The sequence below is a fragment of the Eimeria tenella genome, genomic scaffold (assembly GCF_000499545.2).
Source record: "Eimeria tenella Houghton genomic scaffold, Eth_scaff1, whole genome shotgun sequence".
NCBI classification, from domain to species: domain Eukaryota; phylum Apicomplexa; class Conoidasida; order Eucoccidiorida; family Eimeriidae; genus Eimeria; species Eimeria tenella.
Window position 1 is genome coordinate 780,096 of NW_013541457.1, and position 10,504 is coordinate 790,599.

A 10,504-nucleotide genomic window follows, 5' to 3' on the forward strand; every position below is an offset into this window, starting at 1 on the left:
CATGTCCAGGGCAGACTGGGCGGGGAGATGCACATCGCGCAATCAAATCACGCCTCCCGATGTCTCGAAGTGTGTGGCAATTGCGAGCTAGCATTTTCGTAGAGCACGGGGCACTTCGCAAAATCCCAGAGTAGCGTCAACTTGTAGAACGTCAATTGTGGCTTCTCTTGTACATATTTTCCTCTGGCCTGCTACCTTTGTTGCACTTCCAACTGTCGTGTTCAACGGCCTTAAACAGTGCCACGACAAAACACCTTGATAAAGGAAAATCCGATGTCTACAAGCGCCCCAAAAAGCATTAGCCTGTCCACCACGCCCTATACAGCAGCGGCACAGAATGTGTGCTTGCCACAGGTGCACTCTCAGTGTCGACACATAAACAGCGGCTATCTACGGCGAGATTAATCACTGGGGTCTCCTTTCAAGTTACTTTCTCCCATCGGCACTTGGCGGGGCGAAGGACAATAAGTAGACGTGTGATCACGTGCCGTCGCGATCTTGATAGCCTAGGTGTGTTAAGACTGTGTTACCTTGCCCACAGCAACTCGCTCCTTCAGTGCGTAGCGCTAGGTATGGCTCTAGGGGTTCTATCGGCCACACACCGACAAAAACTTAAAATGCTCTTTTACAACCCAAGGCCTCAAAGTACTGCGAATTGAGCGCTTTCTGCATGCTTCCATCGCACTTGAAGTTTCAGGTGCAGGGCCGTTGCAAGCTTCCGACGTCCAGTTGTTCTTCCTCGTTCCGTTAATAGCCTATATGGTTCTCAATCAGACTGAGTGCAAGTAATTAAATACGGCTAAAAAATCCCGAAGCAGCGTCTAGTTGTGCTGAATTGAATGGTTACAGAGTCATTACATGTCGTCGTAGCCGAGTCCGCATTAACTGCGACATTATTACAGACTACCATATGAAACACATGAAGAAAAACAGTAGCAATGAAGCCCCAACATAAATATTTTTGAATTACTGTTTTCAGATTTGCTGCCGCATTGTGCATACTGCAATGCCCAGCCCCAATCCTTGTGTTGGAGCCTCGCTAGGAGTAGACGGAAATACCGCTATGAAACTGCGAAGACTTCACCTAAACGTAGTCGTATTGCCATTTCGATACTTTGCTGAGCATTTTCTCATTAATTTTAGGCTCACTGTAGCTGGAGCCCTTACAGACTAAGCATCTCGCATCCACAATTCGCCTCGAACTCCTGCAGTGGGGAGGACGTGATCAAAGCTTCCCAAAATATTCTCATTGCTCATGTCTTTCTGAATTATTGAGAGTATTTACACAGCTATTGTGTGCGTCCGCGAAACAACGTGAAAGGTTTAGCTTCTCCACCCGCCACAGCTGACGATGCCTTCAGCGATTGTCGGCGCCATCACGAGCGTCACTTATCGTTGATTCGGAAGATATACCGTTATGTAAGGGTGGTGGTATTCAGTAAAATTACCACGCTTTGCATCCCAACGGCAAGACGCACAAGAGGAGGCCTGGTGAAGTCGGGTCATGAGCCACGCCAGAAGGACATGACGTTCTCTGTCTAGTGGAAGGGCCGCGAAAATTGTCACAGCTTTTGGAGTCTGGATATCGTGCTTCTTATTTGCCTGGGCAAGTGAAAAACAGTCGAGGCCTACAATGTATGGCGAGGGCGTCGGTACACCATGCCCAAAGGCAAGTCAAGCACGGCATCAACTGTCTAATCGTCGTTTGCACACGCAAAATCACAGTTCAACTTGTCATTCGCATTGCTCTATCTTCCGAGTTTGCTGTAATATGGGTCGATACAGGCAACAGTGGGCGCGTCCAAGTATCGCGCTCACATGGCCTTAGTAGGGGCCTTTCTTATCCACCTGACTCTCGGTAAGGAAATACATTCATGACTTACGGATTCCAGTGTTCCTACGAACTGTCAATGGGGGATACGCGGTGTGTGTGCAACTGTCAGCCAAGAAAGACAAGTGGGGGGCTTCGGTGTTTGTTTATATTACTTTCGCATCCTTTCAGGAAGTCTACACGCCTTCGGCAATATAGCGCCTTCAATTATTGCTTATATGCGACTACTACAGCCATCTACTACCATCCGCTACCACGTACGCCTTGGTTCAGTTTAGTTCGGAGTAGAAGGTCGTCATTAGGTTGAGCTCTACCTACGGGTTCTTGTCTTACTGGCTCTACGATGCGTGTGTTGCCCACATGCCTTTTACAGGATGGGCTCGTGTTGTATGTCTCCGCGGTGCTGGTCCAGGGCATAGCAGGGTTCTTTGGCGGAAGGCTTCACAGAGCCCTAGGACCCACTAAGTGAGCTGGGAGAAACACAGCGCTGCGGAGTTTTATTGCTGCGCAGCTGCTGTTCCGCTTAGCCTTCGTTTGTCCCCAAAATAGATGCATGCGTGTACCCGTTGGGAGACAGTCTGTATACTGCACAGTTTGTTGAACGCTGCCTTTCCCTGACTGGTACCGAGCATCCATGATTGACTGCGTCTTCTTGCTCGTCTGTTCGTGCAGCATTATTGCGGAGGCATCATATTTGCACAAGTATTGTGTATATTTTTCAGCTCTCTTTGGTCAACGTCTTGTGAATATACCCATAGTTGAGTGCAACAGTTGCTTCACAGAGGTGAAGCTGTGGTCTTGCGTGTCATTTTTTGTTTAGGCGTTAGCATGTTAGTCTTGCGCTGCTTTGATTTCTGCTACCACAGGGCGACCCTTCTTGGTGGATCTGTCATGAGCATTGGTCTTGTCATGTCCGCGTTGACTCTCCATAGTTGCTTCCTTTTCTGGTGAGACCGGACGCATTATTGTCGGTGCTCCGGTGCGATTGTTTGCCAATTCGCGTGAGGAGAACTCGAAGCGCTGGAGTAACTGGAGCTAAATATATGTCGCATGCCCCTGTTCCGTGCAGCCTCTCGTTTGGCGTCGTCACTGCCATTGGCAGCGGCCTCTGCTACCCTGTGCCGCTGACTTGCGCTCTGGAGTGGCAACCACATCGAAAAGGCACAGTGCGTAAATAGGATATATGTTCATAGAGGAGCTTTTACCGAGCCCTAAGGAGTTCGGATGTTGTTGAGGTTTTAGCTTGGCTCGCCGGTGTACTAGCCAAGTGCATATGCCCTAGTCAGCAATATGGCTTGTGCGCTGTAGGTAAGCTGCGTGATATTCCTTGGGCGCAGCTTGTCTGTCTGTCTGCTTTGCCCAATACATTCTTTGCTACTTTTTCGCAATACGCAACACTCGTTACTCTCCTTTGTCTCACCTGGAGGAGCCGAAGATGGCTTGGCAGGTAAGAGATAAGCTAAGCAGCTCGGTATTGTCTCAGAAGCATTGCAGTGCAATGGCACTTTTTGTTATGTATACAAAACTTGTGCTTCGATCGCATTACATTGTGTGCTGCGGTTGCAGTGCCTGAAGTCTATGTGTCGGACACAGCTGTGCTCCAACGCCTGCCAGCACTGTTTCTCCTGATGGCAGGTGCATGCTTGGCACTTCAGGTGCGTCTGTAGTCTATCAGCAGAATCACTGCATTTTATTTATTCTGCATAGAGACGTTTTCAACATTTGGTTATTGGCGTTTTATCTAATGCAGGCTGTGGGCGCTGCGCTCTTATCTGACCCACCGCCGCTGCCAATGGACTCTCATGAACGGCGAAAGCTGATTGAGGAGATCCGTTGTGGGTCTTCATTGAGAATGTGCTGCCTTCAAAAGTGGCGTTTGCAGCTCAGAGATAACGAGCTTGCTCCGGTTTTATATTTCTCATGCTCTTGTGTGGCTTCCTTGTTCGCAGCGCCCTCACCTGCCACGGCGGCTTCGCTGCTATCCTCCTTCGTGCTGACACCCCAGGACCTTTGCAGCTCTTCGTCATTCTGGTTGTTGTTCATGATGCTGTTCTTTTCTTGGCAGTCTGTCCTTGTAGCTGCGTACATGTGGAAGATTGTGCCATTTGTCTTCATCCATAACGCTTCTGCTAGCTCGTATGTAGATACGCCGGATCTTAACGTCGCCCCGACGCTGACAGACGGTCTCCAAAGCTGGCAGTCTGTAACAGACCTGCACCTAAGCACAATTGGCGCAGTTGCAGGCGCTTTGTGCGTAGCTGGGCGTCTAGTTTGGGGCTATATCGGCAATAAAGCTGGAAATAAGCGCGCTCTCGTAAGCTGCACCTGCACTTCCATTTTGATGAAACAGTTAGGAGTACAGCTCAGCTGCTGCATTCTGTCTCTTTAATCGTTTTGGCAAACATGGTCATGCTTCGATGTTAACGTTTGTGATTACTGCAGATCATTATGAATCTTTGCATGGCGGCGCTCTTGGTAACGTTCATGAACCGCAGCATGGCTTCCCCTCGAGATTTCGCTCTGTGGTGAGTTTTAGGTGCCATCTGGAGGGCGAAACACTGCCGAGTGCAATGTCTTTCGCGGTAACTCGTCCGTGGGCACGATACGTACTTGTGTAATTTTACCGCAGGCTTGCCTTACTTAACGCATGCCACGGCGGACTGTTTTCGGTGCTGCCATCCCTCACCTCGGACTTGTTTGGCCACAAGAACTTTGGGCCTGTCTTTTCGCTGCTCTTCGCGGCAAGGCTTTGCGCCGCTGCGTGCATATGTGTCCTCACCAAGGCATGACACAGTCACTTCATGTCTCATCCGGGCCAAATTGCACAAATTTTATAGTTTTTGACTGCACTGGTGCATACGTAGAAGTCTAAAGCATACGTTTGTCAGTGTTTGTGTGGTGGTATGCACCTCACAGTTCGATGCTTTGCTTGAAAGCGCAGCTACTCCCTGTTCTGCCCACTTTTCTAAATTCCAGCGGCGCCGCATTGCTGTTCTTGTTGCAGGTCGTGCTAGAGCTTGCAGACGGAGTGACGCTGTGCATGACTTTGGCTGGGTGCCATGTTCTATGGTGAGCTTGGAGCTCTGTCGGTCATTCCTTCACTACAATTAGCTAGAAGGCGGCCAGCCGTCTCAACTCTAGCAGGGGCCGCATTTATATTTGCTGGGATTTTTGCGCCCTGATTATGCCAAGTTACGAGCTGTAGAAGCGCATAATCTTGTTGCTGTTCGCAGTGCGGGTTTGGCCCTGGCCTTCCATCCAACTGAAGCTCTGCCCAATCCGTACAAGCTGGTGATGACCTAACGCTTGACACCTCTCCTCGGCAAAAGTTTTGTGAGTCGCCTCAAGACGCGGCTCACAGTCCTTTTTATTAACTCTTGGACAGATCAGAAACATGAAAACTGCTAGATGGAGCGCCCAGAAACGCGAATACTGCTACATGGGAGCCGTTCAGTGTGAGTTCGAGAGGAATCTCATCACTTGAGGGTGGCTTCACTTCAAAAGAACGGAATCAAACAAAAAAGTGCATTTTGTATTTGCAGCACAGCACGTTTGGGCTACTGCAAGCCTTGCCAAGAAGTTTTTCTTCTGCTCCGGTGAAGCATTGCGCCTTAGCTGGTCAGCTGTGTAGGGCGTAGGGTGCATCCAGTGTATAGTGTGGGCTGTCTCTGCCCAGACTGCAGTTGTCACTGCTTTTGATCTTGTAGGGGATGTTGGAAGTCTGCTCTCCGCAGACGTGGACAAGCGACGTGCTGATGTTTGTTCGTTGTACGAGGCGAACTTGAGCTACGGCTGTCCGCTTTTTCGCGTACAGCGGACAGCCAAGCGAGGACTCCGTTTTAACAGCTTAACAAATGTGTAGTTTGATGTGGCTCTTCCAAATTCCGTTTAAGTTTAAGGATAATGAAGACAGTTTAGTACATAGTGCAGATGAACTGAATGTTCGTTGCGGTGCGTGAGAACTTCGATGAAGTAGTTCAACTGTAGTTTCCTGTACATGTTCGTGAGCCAGTTATGCTCATAAAAGGGACTTCTCAGGAAAGGAGGGGAAGGCACCAAGAGCATGTGTGCATCCGTGAGCACGTTTGCTGAGAAGTTAGCACGCATCTAACTTGCGGGTGGTAGCGAGGAGCTTCTGTTCCTGATGGCTTAGTGGTTCCAAATTTTGGTGGTTTGCTTATTCGAAGTGTCCAGTGTCCTGTTCTGCTTTTAGTGCACACTGCCCCTGCTCGTGCATGATTATTTACGCTGCTCCTGCACTTCAATGGGTGGCAGCAGCCGTTCACAAGAATGACCATTCCTTATTGGTAAGAACAGCTGTTTGATACTACCTACGACTTGAGAAAACGATAGTCCGTTATAAGCAGCTACATGGTTACCGTGTTCGTTTTGGTGAGGGTCACCTACACCGCCGGCACTGATTGCGATGGAATGCGTCATTTTATGGCCCATGTTGTCTGAAATTCTTAGTATATTTTGGCACTTTTAACTGTGAATAAGGCTTCTTGTAGCAGTAACTTTGCTTTCATGAAGGGCGCGCATACTGCGCAGGTGCTCTAGTTGTCGAGCCTCTGACCATCGGCGGACGTCGAAAGGACCGAAATGTCAAAAAAGTGGGACTAGCCAGCCCCTTTGGCACGTAATAAGCTGCATTTACATTCAAATGTGGACGTCTACCTGTTAGGAGCAAATAGCCGGTACGACATTTAGCGCTTCAGTTTGCGCCGTCTGCTCGAAACTTCGAGACCAAACCGCTGCCGAAAGAGCTCAGTGCACCAATTTGATTCATACTTTGCGAACCCTTGCTTCATGAAAGAAAAGAAAAACATAGTTATTATTTTCTTAGCATTTTTACTATTTTCAACTGGGGTGAATGGCTAGAACAGCCTGTAGCACGCGATACGTCGTCGTGTCTCCAGCACTCAACTGGATGGCTGTTCGCCCCCTATCGGCACCAGCCTAGTAGTGACAGGAGCCAGCCGCCTGGATTCACAACATGAGCGCATATGTTAAGGGCTTCATTTCAACTGGTGAACATTAATGTTTTGCTCCTGAATATCAACTAAATCACCATGGATGCGTGCTTTGCTCGCACGGTCGTCCTTGTGGCCACCGTCACCGTTGCTATGACGGTCGACTGTCATCGGGCCCCTTCAAGTTCGGAGAAACCTTTGAATGGCTACACTTCCCAAGCACTTGGCCATGCCTACGAAGGCTTGATCTTTGCTCAGGAAAAAGGAAACGACACGCCTCTACTGCATCACAGCCGACGGCTACGCCAGAATGGTTGGAAAAACCGTCCACACTCGCTGCAAGAGCAAGCCGGCAACTACAACACTCCACTATATGGGCTTGCAAACATTGAAGAGAACTCTAACGGCTACGAGCTCTGGCATTCTACAAGGACTCCAGATAGGAGACTCGGGGAGGAAGCCAACGCTTCATTTGCTCTTCTCAGTGCTTCTCCACCTGGGTCAGCTAAGAAAGGAGGCTCTCGCTCAAATTTGCGCAAAAGCGGAGAATCGGGAAAGGGAACAAGCAGCCCCATTTCAATTTTTAAGGCCATTGGACGACCTTTCGCGTCATTAGGCGCAGCCGCGCTGAGAGCTACTGGGGAAATCAGGAAGCTCTTATTCAAGCCCAAAATGTCTTGCAAGTTGGAACTGAAAGACAATCTGATTGGAGGCCACGGTTCGCCTATAGTGGCGAAGGCCATTTCCCGGTTGCCGCTTCCAAAGACGGACAGGAGACTGTTGGCAGTAGAGGAGGGGCTCGATGTGCATTTTCCTAGAGACCAAGACATAACCTTTGACTGTGTGGGCTACGACCAGAGCATAGTTCTTCGGCGCGGTGCCCTGCTCGGAGCTGGCAACTTTGGGTACGTGTTCTCCCTTACCAGCAGGCATGGTGCTCAGTACGCCGGCAAGATCTATGCCATTCAGCAAAGCGAAAAACACACAATGGACATCGCAAAAGACCAGCTTAAAATATTGAATTATCTACCCCCAAACATGGATGCCGCTACAGCCCTCCACACTCTGCATCTTTCGCTTCCTCTCTGTGTCATATCAAAGCGCTACGCCCCAGCTGTGCTAGACTTTCCCAACAAAAAGCAAATCTTGAATGCGATTGTTCTGTATCCACGACTCCGCATGGACTTGGTCTATCTCTCTGCTTCACTGTTCAACTATCGCCCCGAAGACCGCGAAGTGCTGATGATTCTAACACAGCAGGTTGTAACAGCTGTCAACGACTTGCACAGCCTCCACCTGGTGCATTTCGATATCAAGCCCCAAAATTTTCTTCTCACCGAGAATGGCAGTGTCATGGCAGCCGATCTTGATGGTGCAAAGCGTGTGGGGTCGCCGGTGATGCCCGTATTGTATACCATCGCCTTCGCAGCCCCGGAGTTGGCTGAGATTATTGCGAATATCAATGAAGACGCACAGGCTGAATATACCATGGACTCGTGGCCACTAGGAATGACAATCTACTCCCTTTGGTGCCTAAATCTGCCACTTTCCAAGGAGTTCCGCTCACTGCCTCCCAGTGACAGGCTCATCTCACTGTATAAGTCCCCCCAAGATGCTCTGCTATTCGACCAGGAATGCACGGCTAAGATGCCACCAATGGTGCTCGACTTAATAACCAAGTTCATGAAAATCAACCCTAAGGAGCGCCTAACGCCGGCTCAAGCAGTTGCATCACACCCAGTAATGCAGCGAAAATCTGAAGGAGAAGCAATAAAACCACTCATCAACTCAAGGTTTCCCGCAAAAGCTTCGGCACCGTCAACTGTTTCAACTGATACAGGAGGGCCCAGTCTTACTTCCAGTTACGTGTTTGTGACACCAAAGATGGTGGAAGCTGGCCAAAGCTTCGAGCAACAGGTCGCAAAGACTGCCAAGACAGAAAACACTGGATTCGAACTTGTTGGAAGCTACTTAAGAAATCTGAGGCCTCTAAATGACGCGCAGTACTTCGCCGCATCTGCGCACAGTTCAGACGCCCTATGGGATGAGCGCCGAGAGGTACCAGAGGGACACTCGTCTGAAACTAACTCAGTTTAGCTTGTCCCCACGTTCTCAAAACATCAAACGCAGCGTGGATACTCCTGGAGGCACGCCTGTCGGGTCATATGTATTTAAGTGTCGCAGCGCTTGCCTCCTCTAATTGTTTTATAAGTTTGAAAACTAATTGTACTGCTCAGTCTTGAGCGAGTTTTAGGGTTGCGGCACTAACTCGGAAAGGCCCCAATCGAATTGAATCTCCAGTTTCTTATATGAAAGCATGTAAACTACGTGTTTTGAATCCTGTTTTTTCAATATAGAAATACTGGTGCGCAGTGAAATTCGGGCAGACTGAAGTAGCCACATTGCAGTTTTGTCGGATAGATCGCTTTTATTCTCCAGACAATTGCTTCCTTATTTGGCCAACTAATCTACTGCTACTTCTTCTCTCCTCCGAAGATTCCTTAGTATTTTTCGCAGATCGTGTATTGACAAAGCTGCCCCATGATTGCTCCTTCACAGATTCACTGTCGAAAGAAGGCGCTCTCACACCGAAATCCCATACTTCCACTCCTCGCATGAAGACCCCGCAGACGAATTTTGTCATCGCTGTTCATGTACCTCTCAGCAACCAGTCAGCCATGTGGCATGAAAATAAAGTAAGTGAGCTATACCTGCTCAAGAAAACGTGTACTTCACCCTGTTCTGGGCTTCTGCGCACGTCTCACCAAGATATCTCGTCACACGCAGATTGCAGCGAACATTTATGCCGGTTCAGGTGCACAGCCATCTCTGCTTGGGCTGCGGCTTTAGTCACGGCAGAAAGAAGAACAAATAACAAGAATCCCTAGACTCACGCATTCAGCTGTTCTGTTTTGAGTTCCTCCCGGTTTGTTGGCCCCCTCGGTCACTTATGGGAAGGCAGGAGTGGAACAGCACAAGCAAAACACAAAAATGTTCCAGCAAATGCATCTTCAGACGAGCAAAAATGAATTTGCTCAATAAATTGCTCTGCAATCGCAGACATGAGGCATCAGCTCACCAGGGCTCGGCAGCATGCGGAGGCAGTGGAAGCTCCAGAGTTGACGGAGGTTTCAGGCTGCTCGAAAGGGGGAATGTTGTGATTATAGATAGCTTCCTACTTTAGAACTAAGCTGTGGTGCACTGTTCTTGTTTGGGTTGAGGTATCATCAAGTCCAGGCTCTGTTTTAAGCGCGTCTTCAGCCTCTATTTTGTAGGGCGAGCCCCAGCTTCTCATCCCCACGGGCACCGGGGCGCGCCAGCCACCAGAGTTCCCTTGAATTACAGCTTTTTTAACGCAATTTCCACCGTCGGCTTCATTGTGCATTCAGTTTCCAAACTGCAGCCGCCAGGTCAGACGCATCGACTTGCCACCGCCACCGCGCAGTGCAGCGACAATTAGACGCGGCAACTCTGTGGAAGCCGGGCCTGAGCGACTTTTGAGTATCCATTTTGTAGAAGGGAGGGACTCTGCCAGGAAGCGTGGGGAAGACATGATGGGGATACCCCCTAGGGGGCTCCGGCTGCAGCGTCGTTGTGCTGGTTTTCCTGGGCGTGAGTGATATGCAGCTGGGGCAAGCATCACCTACAGGTACTCAAGGTACTACACTAGTTTAGTTTGATCCACGGAGTTCACGTACGG

The 10,504-nt window shown here is 49.4% G+C and overlaps 2 protein-coding genes across 2 annotated transcripts; both read left to right on the forward strand.

Annotated features, from left to right (window-relative positions):
* Positions 1-1,818: 1,818 nt before the first annotated feature.
* ETH_00005185 (ABC1 family beta-lactamase, putative) lies at positions 1,819-5,134 on the forward strand (the record flags this gene model as incomplete). Its single annotated transcript, XM_013372428.1, has 13 exons — positions 1,819-1,858; positions 2,003-2,088; positions 2,205-2,296; positions 2,698-2,778; positions 2,901-2,997; positions 3,140-3,278; positions 3,398-3,486; positions 3,582-3,666; positions 3,781-4,145; positions 4,274-4,356; positions 4,461-4,614; positions 4,836-4,900; positions 5,065-5,134. 13 exons carry the CDS (start codon positions 1,819-1,821, stop codon positions 5,132-5,134), a joined length of 1,446 nt encoding a protein of 481 aa, XP_013227882.1.
* Positions 5,135-6,903: 1,769 nt separating this feature from the next.
* ETH_00005190 (Rhoptry kinase family protein ROP17, putative) lies at positions 6,904-8,901 on the forward strand (the record flags this gene model as incomplete). Its single annotated transcript, XM_013372429.1, has 1 exon — positions 6,904-8,901. One exon carries the CDS (start codon positions 6,904-6,906, stop codon positions 8,899-8,901), a length of 1,998 nt encoding a protein of 665 aa, XP_013227883.1.
* Between the last annotated feature and the right edge of the window lie 1,603 nt (positions 8,902-10,504).